At 38.5% G+C, this 24,307-nt stretch overlaps 1 protein-coding gene across 5 annotated transcripts in view; it reads left to right on the top strand.

Moving 5' to 3' along the window:
• Positions 1–24,307, top strand: part of LOC137130968 (neurocalcin-delta A) — a 58,047-nt gene that overhangs the window by 25,185 nt on the left and 8,555 nt on the right. For 3 of the 5 annotated variants that reach the window (XM_067511707.1, XM_067511704.1, XM_067511703.1), the window contains one exon: positions 18,912–19,319. In XM_067511707.1, the coding sequence (XP_067367808.1) occupies positions 18,942–19,319 (378 nt within the window). In that variant the 5' untranslated portion in view covers positions 18,912–18,941. Of the gene's footprint in view, positions 1–1,357; positions 1,649–14,909; positions 14,944–18,911; positions 19,320–24,307 lie in introns of those variants that run through there. The other 2 variants (XM_067511705.1, XM_067511706.1) reach the window with 2 other exon arrangements.

Here is a 24,307-nt window from a genome sequence, read left to right as displayed (position 1 = left end):
TGCTCGCAACAATCAGTGTGTACCTTTATCATCAAGTTATGTTGCCTCAACCGGGCTACTTGTTTATCTGCGATAATTTCTCTGCATTAAGAACATAAGCGAAGCCCAGTGAGCCAGTTCTGTGTTCAGACCGTTATAGATTGGGTATACTAACTTTGTGCAGCATGTGTTATGGTCCATGTGCTTGTAGGTTTCGATAGATATGCCAGTGCATTTTTTAGAAGGAGGCAGAAAAGAGTGTCGATGAGCTCATGGGACTAAAAGCAGCCGCATGAAGTCAGTGTGTCTGCCATTTGCAAAGACTCATACTTTAATGACCAAACCACACACCAAGTTTATTAACTGGCTGCTATTACATAATTGCAGCAAACGCGTGCGGGGTTGTGCAGCCTGGCACAAGAAACAGGCAGGGACCCTTGATCAGATGTGCCTCATTAATTTTACCAGTAACATCAAATATGTCAGTTAAGTCTCTACTTTGTTAATGACATATAACATAATAGTCAAACCCATATGCCCACTGTCACTTATCACAAATGCTGAGTGGCTGTAAACTCCAGCATCATGCTTAAAATCTGATCTTTGTGTTTACAGAGCTGAGGGAGCAAATCTTTTTCATATACTGTAATAAAAAAAGGCTATTGAAAATGGAGCTACTGTATTAACTTCTTACCATATAGGTCTAGTGTGTCCTAAAGGACTTAAGGACTAAGCACTTAAAGGAGGCAACATACACTAGAGGTAAGGTCTAATCCTTAAATCTAAAGTTTAAATCTAAAGTTTCCTTTTTTCGAGAGGAAAATAAGAAGTTCTATCATTAGAACCAAATCATGGCAAACATTTGGTGTATTGTAACTAATTGATCTAAAATGAACTCAGAAAGACCATAAGTCTGGATTACATTGTAGTATGTATGTACTTTTCAGTGCATATTTGCCTTCCTAAAAATAATAAACTGTACTAAAAGCAAACTTGCGGTATCACCCGAACAGCACTACAGGCCCAAGCTCAAGTTCAAAAGTGCAGTTTATCTTGTGCACATTCCTGTTTTGTTCCTAAGAACTTAGGAAACTTGAATCAATTTGTATCACTTTCCAAGATTATTGTTCCTTTTTTCCACTTCACTCCCTCTGTTCATATTGTCAAGCTTAGTTTGTGTGTGTGTGTGTGTGTGTGTGTGTGTGTGTGTGTGTGTGTGTGTGTCAGATGACCTATTGAAATCATTGCGGTTCGATGTGCCTGTTACCACAGCAACACAGGCTTCTCCATCGCTCGCTCTTTCTCTCTCTCCCTGTCCCTCCTCCCTCCCTTTCATTTCCCCTCCACACCAGAGCGAGGTCATGTGACTGCTCTGACGTCAAGAGGCAGGCAAGCAGAAGAGCGAGTTACTTTGTGGTCTTTTAACAAACCTCCTGCTTAGCCTTGGAGTCTCTGGGTGTCTGTCAGTCACCATTAGCTCCGTCACTCACTCAGTCCTTCCCCCCTCTGCTGTTCTGTCTCCTTCTTTCTAGCTCTCATCTTTTGGTTCTTTCTGGTATTCTCCTTTATCTGTTGCTTTTTCTTCCTCTTCTGCTGCCAAAAACTTGGTCTAGAGATAAAGTGTTGGGTGATGGACTGTTGAACAGCTTGGACATTGCTACAAAGTGAGGTAAGTTTGTCGTATTTCCACTATTTGTGTGCGTGGGCGTGTATTGTGAGCTTTAGAAGCCAGTGGTTGCTTCCCAAGGGGTGTGCAGCGGTTTAAAGCTGAATATGGTTGAGTCAAATACTTGTGCACGAGGGAAGTTGTCTTTTAAATTTTCAGTTAATGAGGTATTGCATAACTCTTTTCTTTTTGTCAACGTCTAATGTTTTAGCTAAAGTGAAGAGTCAAACTGGGGCAGAAATCTAGTTTAATGTATAAGGTTTAGAGGGAGATCCCAGATCAGGTGCGGAGAAGACTAGTTGCTTTCTTTCACGGCAAACACAGCCAGATCTGTTTTCAAACCCCCTGCAGGAAGTGAGTCTATGATAGAGGAGAGCGAGAAGGAGTGTGTGATCATTATGTGGGTTGAGCGTGTTGTGTGTTGTGTAGCTGGAAGTGATGGGCAGCTCCGCATGGCTTTTTCTCCCAAAGCATTGCTAATGTTAGAGGCAGTAATGTTAACTGGAGCTGCTGGCTCTGACTGCAGGAGAGGCGGGGGGGGGGCATAGCAGCTGCCATCTGCCCCCCTCAAAGGAGATGGGAAAGCCTCACAAGTATGTACTGCAAAAATGTAATTCATGCAGTCTCAAGGTTAGTTTTGATAAGACGTTAATATTGTGGTCAGATAAGGGTATTTTTTTCCACAGTAGGCGTTTTTTTTTTTTTTTTTTTTTTTTTTTTTTTTTGTATATATTTCGAAATTGTCATGACAAGTAGCTAGTTTAAGAACCCCACACCCCCTCACTCACCCTCACACACACCCACACCCCCTGAGTGTTTCAAACAAAAGCACACCAGCCCACAGTTAACCTAGATAGGCTGGAAAGAAAGGAAAATTTGGTGAATAAGGGTTTTGGATTTCCCTTCAATTCACAGACACCCATGCTCTACACTCCAGGACTCATCTGCTCTCTATTTCTCTCATTCCCAGTACCTCACTCCTTTGAAGAAAATGAAGTGAAAACCAGTCAAGAGCATGTAACTGAATTTTTCCTGTTGCAAATATCAACTGACAGATGTAGGTAAAGTTCAAGCAAACTTAAGCCCTTTTTCACACATGCACTGGAATTCGGAAATCGTCCTGACTTTGTCCGTAGGGGGTGTATGTGAGAACACTCCCGACTTTATCAAGACTTTATCCTTCGTGCCCCCTAATACAATGTCAGTATTATATGCGTTAGTTTGTGCACGCAGGACGCTGATCTGTCCGCATTGTCGGGAGGATTTAAGGCAAATGAATGAGCGTGTTGATGACTCTTTTTGTGCCGTAAACACAGCACCAAAAAAAAGTTTTCTATCATGTTGTGCCTTTTGCGCATGCTGGCAGCACGCTAAAATCTCCCGTGAGGACGTGTCCGACTTGGGCGATTTCATGCTGTGTGTTACATGTGTGACGTGGAATTCCGGACAGAAGGCTGATTTCTCCCGATGTTGTCAGAAGTTAATATGCTAGACTTAGTTGTTATGATGATAAAGTTATCATTTTTACATTAAAAACTTTGGTCCAGCTGCAGCTTTAGTTCCTTGGAAATGTTTCTGACCTACGGCAGTCCGATATGGTGACATATATCATGTTTAGGCAGTAAGAGGTAGCTTTCTTTCACACAGCGTAGATGCAGTAATCTAGCGACACAAAACACACACAAAGTTAGTGCATAGCAGCCAACCAGTATAAAGCTATACTATGGGAATAAGCTGCATGGCATTAAGCAATACATTCTGAGAATAGAAGCAGTTTGTGTTTTTAAATTTTTTTTACTTACTTGTTCCAACCATCAGTTATTTTTCAAATAGTTAACATTAGTTAGCTACTGTCTACTGGCAACTTTTAAGGTGGAATCGTAGCTTACCTGTTAATCATTGCATGAATTCATGTTGTGATTCAATACAGCCACCTTAACTATTAACTTTGACTATTGTTAATGCGAACATTTTAATATACATTTTACTGAGGACTGGATGTTCAAGGTCTGTCTAAAATGTGCATGCATTTTAACCACACTGTGTGAGAAAGTAGTGACAAAGCCTTCAGCTCGTGCTCACTCAGACACACCTTTGTCCACAACTCTATTACCATCTACACAAGAGTCATGTAGACCGTATGAAGATAATCTTTGGGTGACAGCCACAAAGCATGCTACACACTTAAGGTACATTCTGGTCAAGTATATCATTCACATTGTGATAAGAGATCAGCCCTCCCTATAGTATTTGATTTTACAGAAAATGTGCCTTAATTTGACATATTTATTTAATATAGCATTATTGTGTTTAAATATATATATTAGATATGAAAATGTGTTCATTTTTGCACAGCCCTATTCAGACCCCTGGTTATCTACTGTGTTGTAAATTTAATTTGCCATACATCTACAAACAACACCCCATAATAGCAAAGTGTAAAACCTTTTTTATATAAAACAATGTTGCAACTTTATTTAAATTGAAACACTGAAATCTCTCGCTTGCAGAAGTATTCACACCCTTTGTGGCACCCCTCTGCTTGAGATGTGTCTAGAACTTGATCGGCAGGTTATCTGGTTTTGTGAGTTTGAACGTTGTGGATCTATTATTGGCTGCACAGGCTTCCTAATGATTACTCGAACTAAAGAACCACAGACACTTTTATCATACATCGAGTAGCTTTATCTGACATCCTGCAGAAGTGAATAATTGTCTCTGAGCATTTGTGTGTGCTGTGGTATGTTTTCCAGTAAGAATTTCCGATGATGGTACACAGTAGTAATGCATAATGTAAAAATAAATGGGAAGTATTTTTATTAATATTACATCATCAGGTGCAAGTAATGCTTATATAAAGCAGTTGCATAATGGGCTCTAAACACTTCCAAAACAAAGTAACCTACACTCTTAATAATATCTCTGAATGCTTCCAATAAATTCCATAGCTGAGGCTGTCCAGCCATCCATTATGTTAACCATTTATTCTGTTTAGGGTCACAAGCTATACTAGTCTATCCCAGCACTCATTGGGTGAGAGAGACAGGTGACCAGTTTATCTCAGGGCCAACACCGAGAGACATACGCAGACAGACAATTATTTACACTCCCATTCATAGCTACGGGAAATTTAAACTCACCAATTAAAATGCATGTCTTTGAACTGTGGGGAAAAAAACAGAGTACCTGGAGGAAACCCACGCAAGTACAACATGGAAACTACACATAGAAAGGCTGCAGCCAGCTGGTGGTTTGGAACTGAAGACCTTGTACCTGTGAGGCAGCAGTGTAAACCCCTTTATCACTTTGCTGCCTAGCTTTAGCTAACAGGTGGCTAATGCTACGGTTTTATTATTGACAAAATGTTACTTTATTAATGTGAAGCCAACACACCAAGTCAAGTAAGAGGGAGGGGAGGTGGGACCTCTTCCATTTTCATATTACCGTTCTTTTGAACAGTTTCGTCACCTCTGGCAGTAGCAGTTACACCAACACGTCTTCATGCAACTTCAAGGTAACACTGCAAACTAATGCTGTCATATGTGTGACAGCAAAGGAAGCACTGATCTTCATTTTGCATTTTGAGATTTCTCACATAATTAAAAAACTAAATATCAAATTAATCAAATGAATTAAGTCAGCTAGCCGTTATTTGTACACCTGTAGTAGTTGGTAGAGGGTAGCAGCTATAGAGTTTGTCAGTTCTATCCTAGTGCTGTACTAATGATCAAGTAATCTTATACCTATCTAAGCATTGCATGACAGCATACACCACAGCCACAGAATTGAATTGTTTGTCTGCTACAAACTCAAAAGATCCATACGCCAGACTCAAAGGGAGTCCAGGAGCTGCAGAGCATACATGCGTCAGTCAGCACCCACATGGCACACACAGATGCCTTCAATAAAACCTTTTGATGGCTCAATAAACTTCATAAGGCACATTAGAGGACCTTAATTAACCAGCATTAGACCATCATGACTTCTGTAAAAATACATTTAAGAATATATAAATAAGTAAATGAGATCAGTGCCTTTCAGCTTGTCCCTTCAGGGGTCGCCACAGCGGAATATGTTCCGCATGTTGATTTGGCATGAGTTTTTACACCGGATGCCCTAATTTCCTGCCGCAACCCTCCCATTTTTGTCCGGGACCGGTTGGGCAGGGCCACACCTGGTGGGGTAGGATTTGAGCCGTAGCCTTCCTTTATCCCAACTCAATGCTTTACCCATTGAGTCACCAGGCCTCATATAAACTTTTGCATAATGGCAGAGTGTGGTGAGATGGTTACCATGGTATTTGTTAATTTAGTCCTCTGGCTTTCATTCAGACAAAAGATCAAGCCAGGTTGGGCATTATTCTCTGAGTTAGATGCTCTGTCTAAAACTGACAAAATTGCTTCATCTAAATAATAGATGCTATCGTTCCTCCACTTTATTTTATCCGGCTGGGATGCTGTAATACTGCAGGGTTGGGCTCATTAATTTCCTCACAATAATTAGGTAATATTACAGGAGCAGACTCTGTTATCTCTTATGCCGCTTTAGAGGTAAGAGCTTTTTAGACTTGCAGTTTGTTTTAAAAATAAAGCTTCTGATATACATTATCATCAAGGTAGTGGGTGTGAGTGTGTGTGTTTGTGGGTGTGTGTGCATGTGCGTGCATATGTGTGTGAGCATGCACTATGTGTCTATGTGGTTGCAGGTGTGAGAAAGTAGAGTGGCAGTTACTCGTGTACAATTCTGTTTGTCGGTTGTATAAACACAATATGTGTACCAAAGTTGTTTGTGTCCCAAGACGAGTGTAAATTTAGCTTGTGTGTGTGTGTTTGTGTGTTCATACTCCAACAAATCCAAAGATCGATGGATTTACAGTAGTTTTATCATTGAAAAGGTGACTTGTATTCCTCCTAGTGTTCTGTCAGAGGGCCTACTCATACACATCTGATGTGTTTATGCCCACATCCTGGAGAAAACTGTTTAATTCTGCTGCACACTAGCTTAGCAAAACCTTAAGAACCCGGGTTCTATAACATCCTGTTTTGTACTTGAGGGAGTCTCATATAACAGCAGTGGAAACTAACTTGAAAGCAGTTTATGTAACTTTTGATTTATGAGCAGAGTCAGAGAGGGAGACAGAGATGAGGGAGAAATAGAAATCATTTAAGTAATATAGTCACAGATTAAACTACAGAGAGGAAGCATGAAGATTTGTCTTGTCTAGAGGAGTACAGTACTCACTGAATAATGTTTTCTGATGATTTAGCTGTTAGCCAACAAATATCAACATTGTTTCTGGTTCTTTGAGATGTCCACCAACCAGTTGATTCAGTATCTAGAATTCCACAACTTTTTCAAAGAAAGAGAATAAAATTTGTAGGATTAACAAATGTGTGCATCCTGGTTGTAGAGATTTACAAATTTAGTAAGTTTAGTGAAGGAGCAGGGACTGAAACACACACTTGTTTAGAGTGTGGAAATGTCAGCCAGTGTGTCTACTGCACTTAAGTGTCTTTGACATCTTGTACTACTTTAGCCCCACTTACCATATAGGTTAGAATTGAAGAGACAGGGCAACTACAACACTTAATGTACAACTACTCTTCTCTGTTCTGTGATAGTTTAATTTTATTGTTCACCCCACATGTGGAGTGTACTTACTCATTGAAAGTCAAAACACCACCCCACTTAAATGTATGTGTCATGCATTCAGATAGTGTTTTGGTTTTGCTATATACTGATTGGCCACAACATCAATACCACCTGTTGGTTTTAATATAAAATATTATATGTTATTTTATTTTTTTTAAATATGATCTAATAAGCAAAAAAAAAACATCCTTTCTGCTGTTTCTTGCATTTGCATCTCATGAAATGTTTTCTCCTTGACATAGATTTTTGCTTGCTCACTTGTAAGTCGCTTTGGATAAAAGCGTCTGCTAAATGATTTATTGTAAATGCTAATGTGTCATTATGGGCTAACCACCTGTCAGCTCAGCTCCAACTTTACCGTGATCTTTGCCCCTCATTTATTTATTAATTACCGTACATGTTTTGCAATAATTTCCATTAGCAGTATTGTTAAAAATACATGTTTTCTTATTGGAGTATTTTTACTTTGTACTTTAAATTGTAGATAATCTGCTTATTACTTGACTAAAAAAATGTAATACTTCTACTGGAGAATTATGTTAAGGCAATGGAAGCCCTACTTGACCAATCAGTTGTCTTGCAGTCTACCTGTCAGTTGCTATGGAAAAACACAATGTACCAAAGACTTAAAAGCCTAAATAAAATAAAATCAAGTGAAATGCAGTACACATCAATCAAAGAGCAATGAATTTTGGCTTGTCCCTTCAGGAGCTGCCACAGCACAAAATTTTCTGCATGTTGATTTGCCAAGTGTTTTTTTTTTTGTTGTTGTTGTTTTTTTAATCTCCGTATTTACATGTCATACACATCTTTATTTCAAATTATACTTTACATTTTACAGTTTCATAATACAATGAAGAATTTTTCTATTTTTAATGGCGTTTTAACGGTCTGTATTTAATAACTGTATTATTATTATTAATATTATTACTATTATTATTATTATTGTTGTTGTTGTATTAATAGATTTTGGTGTTGAGTCGTGGCAGACAACAAAGATAGCCTTTCTGTCAACGTATATCGAGAATATTTTCTCAATTAGAAAAAACATTTACATATTTTTTTTAAATTGACCTTGGTTCAATGTTGTAAAAAATAAAAGGGGGAAACTCCAAAGGGATGTCAATACTTTTTAAAAGTACGTTACATGTGTGTTTTATTTGTTTCCAATTACATAGTCTTGTAGGCTTCTGTATTTGTATATTCCGTATACCAACAGAGCCACATGCAGCCCTTTTTTGACATTTCAGTCCAAAGTTTCATTTGTTTTTGCAAGCCTGGTTTTCTTTCACATTTGTATAAATGAACTTCACATACTTCCCATAATGTAATTAAAAGCATGCTTTCAAAAACGAAGTAAATGTATTATATTATTAATTTAGAAAATTAAAACGGTTATCCTTTAAATGGATCATGGTGTGTTGACTATTAATGTTGGACCACATTTAACCTGGAGATGAGTTTATTAGCTGTTTAGGTATAAGGCACTTGGTGTGTAGCAGGAAAAGCAATAAGTTAAACAAGTTTGGCTCAAAGCGGCAGTGTATAAATAATTTCACCCCCCATCCCCTGTGGAGGCATTCATCTCAGTGAGATACTGTACAAGTTTAGCAAGCGCTTGCAAACAGAAGTTTTAGTGCTGGTTTCGAGGGACATCTGGTCAGCCACTCTTTTTGTCATTCTCAGATTTAACCCATTGTGAATATGGAGGTCCTAGGTCATTCAGTTGAAATCCAGCCCCGGTGGGGGCCAGAGGGCTCCAATGCATTGCCTACAGCTCAAAGGTCCCACACAGAGTGACACTTGCTGACATAGATCATTTTTTTTAAAGGAAAGCCTTGGCAGAGGCTCCCATGCAGTGGTTTAAGGGAACTGGGAAACAGATGTTCTATTCTTAGTAACATAGAGGAATTCACACACAGTCATGTCGTGCTGGGCACAAGAGACAAAAGAATGCTTCTTTTCTGTGAGCTGTCTGTTTCTAGAGAATAGTATTTGGGAATGTTACACTAAAGCAAAGAAAAGTCCTTCTAGGAATTTGCAATGTTGCAGTTGCAGCAGTTAATTCAATCAAACCGTCACAAATTCTGTGCGATTTTGCAATTTTAAAACATCATCAAAAAACATTGCAACATGCATACAATTTAGTTTTTGGGGGTTTTTTTGTTGTGAAATCAGGCATTTTAGGAAGGAATGAAAGAAACTCCATTATTAAAAATGTTATTGGACTAAAATTTGTTCTTTCAACTTTTTGTTAAAGGTTTTAGGGGATGTTCATTTAGTGGAATGTGTATTTAGCTGCCTGATGTTACTAACGTATTTGTTGAGACTTACTTCTCGCACTGTGAAGCATTGAAAGAGAAACAAAAATGCTATTGTGTCTTTTATCACATTGCTAAAAGAACTAATGCCGTGACTACACAACTGGGAACTGCAGTCGCTTACTCCCATGTAATACAAGTAATATTCAAGCTAAGTTATATAGGCATGTTACCCAATATTGTGTTCACATCATTATTTTTTAACATTTTTTCCATTCGTGTAAATGGATGAATAGACTTGTATCTTTATGATATATATTCATAATATAGATTTTTATAATCTGTTAATAATTTAACTAAATATTAAAATTTATTTAAATTGGCATCAATCATTTAGAAATAGCACAGGTTGCTTTATTCGGGTATTTAGCTGAGAAAATGAAATGCAGTGGAGTCGAGTTTAGTTATTATATCCTTGAGTTCAAGTGCTTGTTCAAACACTGCATAAACGTTTATTATTGTTTGTATCACCAGAAAACTTCCATTGCCAAAAGTACCAGATGTGGGCCTAACTTTGTTTTTTTCACCAGGTTTCCTTGTGTCCCAAACACTGACCACAACAAATTAAGATAATGTTAAGGAAAATCTCTAAAGATAATAAGTTGAATTTAAAAACATTCATATATTCAGGCTGAGCAACAACTCTATTTTTAATAATACAGCTTTAATACAGAAACGTTTGGCAGAAAACAGGAAGAAAGAAAAGGAAGGAAAGCATTTGAGGTATTATTTAATTGTTTTAATAATTTACAACTTCAGAAATTTACCATGGAGATAATTTTATCCCTGGTCTGTGCGATTGCAAAGTGGATAGCAGAATCACACTGTTCTTTTTACACAGTTATACATGGAGTCCTACTAAAAGTGAGCAAAGAGAAGAAAGAATGGTGAAATATGTTTCATAACAATAACGATTGATGTCCAATTACTCCCTTTATCTTCTTCACAACTGTAGAGCTTGCAGCTCGGGCACTGTGAAAGATCAACTATTCAGAATAAAAACGAATAATCTTCCAAACATTTTGCTGCAGTTATGGTGAAACTAGGAGCTGATGGATCTCAGATGCACCACTAGTAGGAGGTCGTCAGTGCTTTCAGAGGCCTTTGGCACTCAGTAAGCATGCTTTAATGCAGAATTTTGAAGAGGTGCCATCACTGAATTGTCTAAAATCTTGGAAATAGCTTTCTGTAGCTGTGCAGTAATTGTGAACTGTCAGAAATAAAGATATCATGAAAAATAAGGCATAGACAAGGATCTTTCTTGGTGTGTCCAAGCTTGCCAGTCATTCATTGCAGCTGCTCACAAAGGTCTCGCCATAGACCCACACCGCCGATCAGTATTTTGCACAGATATGACAAATGTTTTGTCAGGACTTTCCGTCACTGTTTATAAAGTGCTTCCGTACTCTGATTATCGACACAGTATCAGTTACTGTGGGCAGTCAGTCAGAATAACTTGGCTGAATAAGCCTCACCTTAATCTTGAACAGGACTTGTTTCATCACAAAGATCACGTTTCAGTACTTCAGACCTTATTAGTATTTTAACAGGTATGTGGACATGAGCAACATTTGCATTTATTGCGCTCTCCATTTAGCCAGGATTAGTCTCCGATATCTCCTGAGGAAAGTCATACATGAGTACAGATTACTATAAATTCTAAAATTCTTCAAATTGTTAAATTACTCATTCAGACTGCCTGTTAGTATGTTAGTATTTTTTCACTGTTCCCTCTGTTCCAGCCGACCCCTGGCCTCCACTGTGATGTAATGTCCGTTCTATTTGTTATTTTTGTGATATTATTTGCTGTTTCGACATTTTTTGCTTACCACCGGAAGTAGAATGAGTGTAGTTGCATCCTCAAGGGTATTCTTCAATCAGAACAATCTCCAAACTCAGATTCTAAGTCACATTTTTCCTTTTCTCAGTTTGCCTCCCTCTGCTCCTTTTACTATTTCTCCTAATGCCTTGGCTCTAAAACATGGAAGACCTTACCCTCATTCTGAAAGAGCCATGCGTTCTCCTTCTGCTCTACTCTGAAAACATCTTTTCAGTTATAGTTCAGCTTTGGCACATTTTACAGCTATACAGCTTTTAAGTTTTTTTTTTTTTTTTTTTTTATGGAAATTGGTGTCCAGCAGATGTAATTGAGTGGGAGGCAGTTCTTTTTTATCATAATTTTTATCACCATCATTTTATTATCGCTTTTATGGAAAATGCTGTTAGAAAGAACAAAGCACCACAGACAGCCGTTGCTCCATAGAGATTGAAACATTTGGTTTTTCTTATGATGCTTTAAATGTGTGACATTGACTTTTAATTCAGATTGTACAGTAAGTGCCACTGACCATGTGTTACCAAGTATCCACCTATAAAATTGTTAACAGTTAAACAGTTAAATTTGTTTAGATGTAAGATAGCAGTAATGTTAGCAGCTAAGCTAATTTAACCTGCAGATTGTATCATTGAGTGCAATTTGTAACTTGTAACTGGAAAAGGGGGATAGATCAGGTGGGACACTGTCTGTTGTCAAAGTAGCTAATTGACAGGCATCCAGATCTAGTTTGACTTACCTACAGACTGAGCCATCTTCTGGACATCAAAACTAGGCACCGTAGGGATGTTGTTGAAAAAGACATCACAACGTACAAGTGTGTCTTGCTATGGATTTCTAATAAAAAAAGACAATTAATTTCTTTTGCTGTATTCATGTGCAGGGTTACTGCAGGTTTACAAAAAAAATAAACTATAAAATTATTATAACACCACATAAGTGTAGTTCTTTGGCCCAGAATTCTGTAAAAACACCAACTGCTGTCTTTTATTTAGTTGTCTGAGAGCTTGTTTTTGTCTTGTAATGTCTGTGCCTTATTTCATAAAAATATATTGTAAGATTCTTGTAGCATTATAGCTATTATATACAGTATATTACAGTACAGAACTGTCAAATCACGAAACTGTAATTTTTCAATAGTACAGATACTGTCTGACCATCAAGAAAATCCATGATGCCTCTCTTCTCAGTGAATGAGGCTGGGTTTAAGGTCTTATTCATTCAACCCCTGCACAATACATAATTATACCGGTACAATGACCACAGATCTCTGCACTGTAGCTTCATAGATAAAGTCCCTTAACCCTTTAGGCTAATGATAAAATTAACTGGAGGAAACGTGTGTTATCTTGTGCTTCTCACCGGTTTACCTTTTTCTACGGAATCAAAAGGCATAATGTGTGGTTGCCTCCTTCTCCTCCTCTTCTTCCTATAGGGACTGTTGCCATAGTAACCTAATGAAGTTTAAGGAGGCCATTTTAAGTATTGTGCCTGAAAATAGCAGCTGTGGGCAGCTTTGAGCCAACCAGGTATAACCCTCAATCAATCCATCAAGACTTCAAATATTAGTTGTCTCTGGTCTCAGCATTGGTGTTGGTTTGATGGGTAAGAACTTTATCAAAGCAAAGGGGGGCAACAAGACAGAGAAATTTTGTCTCTCAGGTACTGAAGTTCAAATTTATCTACTTCTAGGCTGTCTGCCAGTGCATGTACGTTCTCCCACCTTAATTCTGAGCCGTGTCATTAAATGAAGAGTTTTCTGTTTGAGACCTTTTTGGAACCAAGGCACTTTCCAAAGTGGTATTACCCTGAATTCTAATGACCTCCTTAAGAAAACAGTATAGCTTGATATTTTTACTTTATTTTTGTTTTTTTATTATTATTATTGTAATATCATTAAATAGCTTGAACTGTCTTCCCGATAGAACAGGAAAGAAGAGAAATGACCTGCATCTTTTAAGGTTTACAATACAGACAGACACTTATCATCCATCCATGAGCATTTTCTTCCATGTTTAACCCACACCCCATTCCCAGGAAAAAAAAACAATTCAGAGCCGAACCCTTAAAACTGGTTTCTGCATATGAACTAAAGTTTAGTTTACCATTAACTAAGATTCAGCTCCTGAATGGATAGACAGATGTTGTTTGTCCTAAAGTTGTCATTTAAATTGTAGTGTCTTTACACAGATAATTATATGTCCTTTCAATCTTAGTATTATACTCAGTGACTAATGTAAATCCGTTCTCCAGATGTACACTAAGAGCAGAAAGGCTCCTTTGATTATTATGGTAAAGATGCATGTTGTTTTGCATAGCGTCTCTATTGGGCTGCTCTAAAAGAGAGGACTGTCTTTCAATGCACTTACATGCACTTATGTAACCGCATTACTCTAAGAAATCCGTTTCTGGGATTATCAGAGAACAGAGTTTACACGCATTTAAGAAACCTGGTTCCATGGAAATCTGTGTATTCATGCAGCACATGACTTATTTTGGAAGCCTGGCTCACAGATTTCAAGTGTACATTGAAAGAAAACACTGCTTTTCGACTTTCTTTCTTTGCTGTGTTCATAATGCTGGAGAGTGACAGCACATGTACCATTTACCACAGGGAGAGAGAGGAAACGAAAGGTATTAGATACAGCTGATAAATTCAGACAGCAAAAAAAAAACCACAGAAGCAAGAGACTTAGTTAGATGTCTATGTACTTTGGGTCTAATTTTCAATCAAAGTTTGTGCTGACTTTGATTTATAAACAAGGAGGCGTCACCTCGTTAAAGACGTTTACTCATTCAGCTTTTCTATCTACTGTCTTGCTTTGCACATGCACCGTTAGAGAAAGCAGATTAGAAACCTGGTCACATGTGTACATGGCAAGAAATCGCTGTTCTATGGGAGAAATCTACCTTAATCCTACACCCTAATTTCAGAAATCTCCTTTCCCGACAAAGTTTGTTCAAAGTTATTCATTATCCTGGAAGATGATTAAACCTAAACATGGTGCAGCTGTCCAGACTCAGAAGCAGCAAAGTCCCAAATCATGATGCTCCCTCCACTCTACTTCAGCACTGGGATGATGTTTTAATGTTGGTATGCAAAGTCCTTTTTACACCATACATAGTGATGCATGTTATTCCCCAATGATTCAGCCTTTGGCTCAGTCCACAGATTATTTTCTCAGCAGCATTATGTGCAGTACTTTGTTTTGTTGTGGTTGAAGTTGTGTACTTGTTGACAAGTGGGAGTATATTGGATCGAAAAAAAGAAAATTGAAAAGGTTGATTCTTCCTCCCCCTGTCCTCTGCATCTCCCACTGCTTACTGCTTACCTCTCTCTATCAGTGTATGAGAGTCAGCTTATTAATGTATCCAAACAGCATTACCTTCTTTTGTTTTCAAAGACTTTAATCGTGAAGAGGACATGTGTTTTACATAAAAATTGTTTTGTCCACAGAGGTTGCGGCTGGAAAATATCTGCAGCTTTACTGGTGAGTGTGCGTGAAGTGGTTGGGTTGTTATATAGTGAATGTGAATCTAAGCCATTGAACCAGTTCTACCCAGCTCAATTTGAATCTGAAACACTCTGCCCCTGTTTCCAAGCTCAATTTAAATGATAATCCATTGGGTTGTTGGAGTGATTATATGCAGTCTCCAAATGGTTCTGCAGCTGGCTTCAAGAGAGAAAATGTGACTGGGTGAGAAAAACCAATCTAAAATCTGAGCTGGAGTAACAACCTGTCCATCATATAGAAATACACTATATTGCCAAAAGTATTCTCTCACCCCTCCAAATAAATGAATTGAGGTGCACAAAGCAAGGTCCATAAACACATGGATGAGTGAGTTTGGTGTGGAAGAACTTGACTGGCCTGCACAGAGTCCTGACCTCAACCCGATAGAACACCGTTGGGATGAATTAGAGCGAAGACTGCGAGCACTGTGTATTATGTATTTCATAAACACACTCCTAAACCTCGTGGAAAGATTTCCCAGAAGAGTTGAAGCTGTTATAGCTGCAAAGTTTGGGCCAACGTCATATTAAACCCTATGGATTAAGAATGGGATGTCACTAAAGTTCATATGGGTCTAAAGGCAGGTGAGCGAATACTTTTGGCAATAAAGTGTATGTCTACAAACCTACCCACTTAGTTTTTGTTTTGTTTTTTGCTGGGGAAAAAGGTTTTTGGAAAATTATAAAAATGTTTAGATTTACCACCCCCAACCCAACTGTGAGAAAGCAGCTTTCCAATGGTGTCTGACATTCTCAACAGCACACTGAGGCCGAAAAATGTGCTGTCAGTCACCAGTGCCTACTCATTTTATGCCACTTGCTGTCAATCTCAAATTTACCATTAATAATATAGGGTGGTTGTTCTCTTTTCACTCCATGTGCACACTTCACATTTTACATAGTTTCTGTCTTTGACTACATCCCAACATGTGGTCAGAACCTGCAGGTTCAGCCCGGTTGTGGCTGTGGAGCCCATTAGTGAAGGATTGGTGATAGACCCAAGTGTAATCACTCTCGGGGTCAGTTACTGTACAGCACCTTAAAGAGGGTAGTAACTGACCTAAAGTTTACTTTAACCTTTTCAAACAAACCCTTAATTGTGCAGTTTCACCTGTGAAATGATACTCTTGCATCCAAAGGTCTAACAATCTTTTTTTTATTATTCCTGTTTTGAAAATCTGATGTAAACAGTTTTTCTACTTTTAATTATTTTAAAGAACTTTTTGGGGGGCGTGGCACTTAACAATATTGCTTTTAATCAGAAGGTTTATTGGACTGTATTTCTATGAACTAGTACGTCCCCCACACAATGATGTGCAATTGCTTTGTTGGTCGTCTGACTTTTCTCCTTTGAAATGTCAACAATTTTAACAGGCCAAATGTGCAAAATTGTGCACACGGACATGGGAGCTGTTCATATGGCTTTACTTGGCCTTTGCTTAGCCTTTAATATAAAGACATTAAGTCAGTGCTTAGCAGCAGACATAGTTTCCACATCAGTGAAAGAAAAACAAGCTTTACTGTCGAGCACTTTAACACCTTTATGTTTAAGCCCAAGCTCAAAATAAAAATCTATGAACGCGACATGCACACACCATTGTTGTGATTTTCTTGGTGACCAACTGACCCAAAATTATATTTAGAATGAAAACATTTGCGAGATCCTGCAACAGTTTATCCCTTTTTGGTTTTTCTTTTATCAAACAATGCTCTTTTGTAGAAGTAAACAAAGGAGAGTGTCAAAATTATTCTCAAAGTCTTGCATCCATTTGCTTGGCACTTAAGTGATGGCTCCGTTGATTAGGATTTTCTGCCACCCAGACATCAGAGCTGTTTTCATCATGTTTTACAATGAGAGGTAAAAGCTGTTGGCTACCTGGTGTAAATTTTACTCCTTTTTAGAGCATGATGTGGGCCTGAGTTTTATCATCAGGCTCTGGTGAGAGTAGATAATTAAACCCTGATAAGTTTATCTGTTCTCAAATATCCTTGCTTACACTGTGGGATTTCTACTCAGTTTGTAGCCTTGATTTAACCTTGAATGCAGGAGGTCTGGTTTTGAACTGCTGTGTTGTCACTCTCATTTCTCCCAGTATGAGCTTGTGATAGTCTGCTGGACACTGTAGATGACCTGCTCACAAGCATGTGAAAAAGGAGCATCCTGTAGATTGTTCACTTCCTATGGTTTCCTATAATTGGACCTGGCTAGGTGTTTTTATTTTTTTTATTTTTACTTTTACAAAACTGGATATACAACATCCACATGTGTCCACATACAGTGTTACATGATATGCGAAGTTGTGAAATTGCTGCATTTGTTGTATACAAAAAAACAACTCCATGTTAATCACTGAAGATGCATGTACTTCCCTACACACAAGATGTGGTTACTGTATTAGGAGTAGCATCTCACTGAGACTAGGGGGTAGGCATTTCTTATTTTTAACTAGATGCATAGATTGCAAAAAAACCCAAAACTCTTCCACAGTGTCTCTTGTCATTTTTTTCCCTCGCGGGCAACATTTCACTTTCTCACTTTCTCCTTTTGTCTGTGATCAGAAAAGAGAATTTCCTAACAATACAGAAGCCCAAAGTGACCAATATCAAATATTATCCCACGCGTAGTACAATGGCATTCAAATTCAAATTGTATTTGATTTTGTCACTTATTTAAAATTTTTATTTTATTTTAACTTGTTTTGTTTTTTTCCCTAATGATATAGTTATTGTTCATTGACCTGAGCAATCACATAACGTTCCCCCTTGTGTCTCAGTTAACAGGCAATACAAATTGAACACCTACTCCATGAGGCGTTTTATGACATTAATATCCAGGTCATCCTGTAAATTCTAAGCTTCAGGTCATTACCACTCAATATGACAGGCAGTAACTTTTATGAGCACTGTAGCTTTTATTGCCAGAAAATGGTGTGTCTTTATTCTCCCCTAACAGTTTTTGAGTAACTATAATATTTCTCTGGGATAATAAAGATTTATCATCTTCATAAACTTTGTCACTACGACACTGATACACCACTTCTGGGAAGAAAATGAAAAAAAAAACAGTTTCTCAAGAGGTTATGAATCTGAATAATGTTTCTTGATCGGCTCACCTTGAACATCATTTGACGGCTCCACCTTTCCCTCCCTGTGCATTTAAGCTAATTAAATGTGCGTAGAGATTTTTATAGAGTGATTAAACCCATGTCAGACATATGGCACTGTGTGTACTCTGAGTACACAGAGCTGTTTTCCATGGAAAGTTCCATTAAATGTATTAAATGATAAATGTACAATCTGAAGGGAAGGGCTACTTACATTTTTGGCTCATATCTTGATAAAGCCACTTCAGGACACAAAAGCTGTGTGTTTGCCTTTTCCAAAGTAAATTAGAATTTATTAATTTATCATAACACAAACCTTGTTTTTCTGGGCTAGTGACAAAAAAAGGCCACTTTGCAAGTGAGTTATGGACACAATTATAGTGGTAATATGAGCAGTAAAAGTATTTGCAGTCAATGGGTGGAATACATTATATTTGAAATTCTTGCAGTTTGCCTGCAGCAGAGAAATCCCCTCATTGTTGATATTAATAACATTAGCTTCAGTGGATCATAAAAAGAAACCGCATACCTGTTTGTTATTTTTGTCCAACAACATGATGTATTTTTTATTCAAAGCCATTAGGTCTCACAAATCACACACTGAAATTCTAAACACACTTCAGGTTAAAGTCCACAGCCCAGATTATAAAGCCTGACCATAGATTGTCCTGTTCATTTAGTTCATAAACCACAGTGACGGTGTGTGGTTACTTAGGTTAAAGCCATTTCTGTGCAAAACTGTCCACGGCCTCAATAATATCCAGGACTCTGACCAGTACTACAACTGCTTAAAGGTCGTTCTCAACTCAAAAAAGACTTTCTCATTTCGCTCTTTTTCCAGGTTGCAGACTGATCCACAGGACCGACAAACATGGGGAAGCAGAACAGCAAGCTCCGACCTGAGGTGATGCAGGACCTGCTGGAGAGCACCGACTTTACTGAGCACGAGATCCAAGAGTGGTACAAGGGCTTCCTGAGGGACTGCCCTAGTGGGAACCTCTCCATGGAGGAGTTCAAGAAGATCTATGGCAACTTTTTCCCTTACGGCGACGCTTCAAAGTTTGCCGAGCACGTCTTTCGCACATTTGACGCAAATGGCGACGGGACAATAGACTTCCGGGAGTTTATCATAGCACTAAGTGTGACGTCACGTGGCAAGCTGGAGCAGAAGCTGAAATGGGCATTCAGTATGTATGACCTGGACGGGAATGGGTACATAAGTAAAGCTGAGATGCTGGAGATTGTACAGGTGAGTGTCCATGCAGGCATGTGACTTTGTAAACTTACAATACTAAGAAGAAAGATTATGTCATGACAGCCTCAAGCTCTCAGCTGGTTATTAATTCATTACTCTCAGCTGACACATAGAACCTGAATTTTACTGCGGGTTTGTGGTAATACCACCTAATTTCAATAACTCCCATAAATCTAGCACTTATAATGCTGGAAATTACTGCAAACATTTACAACAATTTAAAAAGAAAATGTCAACACATGTTGCAAACTTTCTCGCCCTCTTTCTGAACTGAAGTGGAGATCAATCTTAAAAACACAGGAACCCGAAAGGAAAAGTTAGCAAAAGTTTTCTCCAGACATCATTATAGTGAGGCCTTTCAGCTGAAGTCTAGGAAGGAGGTGTCTACATTCTCATCCAAAGATGAGAAGACAAGTGTGCACCAGCTGCAGCTGTGTTAAGGATTCTCTTAATGTGCAAGCCAACGTAACATCGTGGCTCGTATCAAAGCTCCACTGCTTCACACTGTGTTTTTTTCCACTGTACTTGTCCTCAGTGTTGCCGGTAAAATTACAAACTCGTCAGGCCAGATCAGCTGTCACTAACACTATTCCACTGATTTCCACTGGCCCAGATGAGCATGCTGTTGTCAGTGTGTGTGTGTTCTCTGCAAGTCAGAAACGGGCTTCAGCAAACTGCTGACAAAGACAATGATTTATATAATCAAGAGGCATCACTCTGCAACACTGATGGAAAGTCCGAGTGGACTAAACCTTTCTATAGTTGCAACTCGAGTAAAACATCTTCGCTTGTAAAATCCTCATCTGTTCTCACATCTGCTTCACCATACTTATTATTATTATTATCAATAAATTAATCAGACCAACATTTAGACCCAAACACCTTTTGTTAATCAAAATCTGTCTTCTGCTGTTGTGTCTACAGTATAGTAATTTGTTCTTTGTATATTGAGCATCTTTGGAACAGATGTATTTCAGGATGAATTATATTCCTACTACTGCATATTATAGACATGCATGGTGACCTGCTGTCCAGGTCTCATCTGTCAGTGATTATTTGTACAGGTTTCATCAAGAACAAGAATGGGCTTATTTTTTGACCTTTGTTTCAGTTATAGCTGCCAAAGACAGCTTAATGATGGACAGATTAGGAAGAAGATTTATATTTAATCCCAGACAGTGTTGGGATCCTAACCCACATTTCCTTTATTTAGGTAATAAATGAAAATGTCTACTAAATAGCCAGCAGCCCTGCCAGGCTTTCATGCATTCTTACCAAAATATTAGCACAATAAGGGAGAGCCCATCTCATCTTTAAAAAGGAGGAGTCAGCTGGCATTTCCTGCACAAGAGCTCTTTGTGTAAACACAACCTTACATACACACACCCATACAGCAAGTGTGTGGGCCTGTCTGTGTGCGTGTGCTTTTTTAACTACTTCCACATTTGTGTAACAGTAGCTAGTTTCTCCCACTTCAGTGTGACCTTTTTGCTCAGACTCATCATTTCGTCTTTGAACTGGTAGTCCTTTCGGAAACAGGAAGTCTTTGTGACCCATTTGAGGATATGAAGACGTACGAGTGAGGAAAGGAACTACATATACTTTAGTTAGAGAAAACTGGAACAGAAAGCAGAACAACAGTAAGTGAAGGGAAAAATAAATATGAACAGGGAGCGTTTATTAGCCAAACCCCTGGATACCAGCGTGTCTCTTTGAGCTCAGTTTGGGTATCCACCCTGTACTGTGGACTACTAGCCACACTGCTCTTAATTATTCTGCCAGGAAAAACAGCTACACCAACTAGTTTAGTTAGAAGAATTGATGCCTTTATTTACTCTCAGTGACACCCCACTGAAAACGGGTGTGTACAGGGTTTTTATTTATTACAGAGAGCTGCCATTTCACATCTATTGAAGAGAGTGTCCTCTGTAAAGGAGCTGGAAATCTCCCTTAACAATTGAATAGCAGCTGTAAAGTTTAATCGAATGCTATCATTCTTGTCCTTCCCATCATCACAGAGCTTGACTAAGTAAAACTCTCCACGTCTACTCTGAATCACTCATGGTATGGGTACAGTAGATTTACATCAGAGTTGAATTTATCAAGCCACTTTCTCTGAATTATTTCCAAGGTAACCACAGCGGTATCTATTTATAATGCCAACCATGTGCCCACATATGATCGCTTCAAGGTTAAATTAACCTCCTTTCTTCGACACCACAGTGATTCAGACTTCAGCCCATCACGTCTTTCTACATTCCGATTGCATAAACCTAATTTTAATTAAAGGTGGTGCTGTTAAGGAGAAAGAATCTTTAAGTGCTTGCTTAGTAAATGTGTGTGTATGGGTGTTTGATAAGGACTAAAAAAATGTCCTCTCCATACATACAAAAAACAAAACTGATCCTATAACTAATTTGATTGGAGCTTTTAAACGGTACATGCAGGAGCACAGTTTTACTTTACATTCCTCATTGCTGACAATCAGTTTTATAAAAAGCCCAAGGCCATCTCAGTTTGTCTTTCTCTTTGTGTCAGACACACAAAAACACACAGATGCATTTTGACACACACTCTCACACACACACACAGTATTCATCTAGCCATGTGTCTTTCTTCCACCTCTCTGAATTTGGCTGGCTGACTCTCCTGGTTCAAAGCCACCCGCCTCTGCAGAAAGAATGCAAACTTAAGAGAAAAGTTTTTAGGTAGGTTTGACTTTTCTAAGTATGTGTAACTGCTGATGTTAAAATGTAGCCTGAGCTCAAAGTATTTGAGTAAAGCCTGGAGCTTAGTGCCATCACATTATCTGGTTTCAGCCGTATCAGAGGATGGTCAACCTCATTATGCAAAACCAATTTTCTGCTGCGTATACAAGTCTGGGTCGTGATGGAAGCAGACTAACCAAAGTAACCCACGCATCCTCCTCCCGACCTTCTTTTTCTCAGACATGATATTTACAGCTTCAGTATTGCTGATGCAGTGCTAGTTCAGTTAAGGTTAAGAGAACTGAGAACAAAAGGTATGATTTTTCCACATCTTTGATTTTTATTTTAACCAAACCTCTAATTGTACCTACGTGCCTCTAAGGTTGGTACTGTCAGCTGAACTGTCCAAAAATGAGTTTGCCACTTTCCTCTTGGTAACTCGGCCTATTAGTGGCTTGTACAAGGATTTTATTTTTATCAGGAAACATATTGTAAAGCTTGCTGTGGTCGACTAGCAACATCATAGCTCTAGTGCATCTAGTAATAAATTGTCTTTGGCGGTGATCTCAGTGATGTTAGCAGGAAGCCAGATAAAGAACCCCAGCACCCAGCCTTGAAACCAGACCTGAACGCCTTGCTCTCGATTGGCAAAGCATCAGTGACCCTTTTAACGACAGACTGAGCTTATCTGTCCCCTTTACTTAACATTGGACAAATTAGGCTCCCATGACCCCTACAAGTATAAGCAAGTAAAGACTCCCCCATCCTTTTTATACTGCTTATATGTCCCAGACCCTGTACTTTTTCTATAATGCTGCATGTTACTGTGTCTTTTATTTATTTATTAGGCATGCAACTAGTATGCATATGACAATTGAAAGGAATTATTAAATGCCAGACGCTGTCATATTTATTTATATATCTTTTCGTCCCACCAGTTATCATGAAAGTTTCCATCTAGCACCAGCAAAATAAAGTCTCTGGCTGCCCTGTGCCAACAGAAAATTTATATTGGAGTATATGCATTTCAACCAAAGTCATGCAAACTATCTCTCCAATGGTCTCTCGAGAGTTTATGTTGCTGAAAAGTGGAAATAAAGATGACGTTAAGACTTTGTGATTCAGATCTTAGATCATTAGATCTTTCATGGTGTGGCTACATGTGTCTGACCTTTACAAATATGACTGGTTCCTGTCAACCAATAGTAATACTAGAATCATGAAATAATTTATTATAAACCTCAACCATCAGTAGAGTGTAGTTGAAGCGTCAAAATTCAAAAATATATTTTATGCATCTAAAGTTAAATATTTTTTATAATCTAAATGTATGACGAATTTGATGTTGCAGCCGTTGGAGGAGTAGCCAGCTTTAATAAGCACACCGCTTTAGAGTCAGCACATTCGCACTGTTCCAAATGTGCACTGCGTGTGTCAGGTGATGCCACCATCATGTATTATCATTCAGCTTTACTAAAACTTAATGCTGCGTTAATTGATGTTCATTATATGAACAAATTGGCAGCATGTATCCCACTCTTAGACACTGTACCAAATATTACAGTCCACCACACCAGCATTTCTGTGGCCAGTGTTTTCCAATGCTTCACCAAGTGGAGCCTGTCATCACTCCCACAGTGGTATCCATGTTGTCTATTCACACTCGTTCCATTTGCCATTGACGGGGAGCTAGCTAATGCTCTCCTACAGAGTGTGTGCAAATGCTGGTGATGCTCATAATTAGCCTTGCTGTGGGAGTAATTGAAAGAGATGGATCACAGCCAGCTTCACTCATCCTCTTCACATAATGACAAAAATTTGAAGGCAGGGAGAAAGATAAAAGTGTCTCATACACTTATTAATAGCTGATATCTAACCTCTGTCTACATTTTATCTGACACACTGAGCTATCAGCTGGACGCATAGGCAGAGAGGAAAGTTAATTGTCTCAACTGGCAAAAATGAAGGGAGACTATTCATACTGGTAATTTAGTGAAGCAGAACTTAAAAGCGAGGTAAAGAATAGATCAGTGCTCAGGGGGATGAAGTTACGGTTTTTGTGGTGTTGAGCATTTGTGCTTATTACTGCAGGACAACACAAAGAGTGCTCAGCATGCTCTGTACTTTGTACATCTGTCTCTCTATTACCTTATGTTATTATGGTGTAGACAACGTAAAAAACTGCATTTCTACATATGTGATGCTGTTTATTTCTTATTTTCACAGTTCTCATTCATGAAAGGACATGTATTAGTCCATAGCTGTGAGCTGCTA

The sequence above is a fragment of the Channa argus genome, chromosome 7 (assembly GCF_033026475.1).
Source record: "Channa argus isolate prfri chromosome 7, Channa argus male v1.0, whole genome shotgun sequence".
Taxonomy (NCBI): Eukaryota; Metazoa; Chordata; class Actinopteri; order Anabantiformes; family Channidae; genus Channa; species Channa argus.
This window is presented reverse-complemented; position numbering and strand designations above follow the sequence as displayed.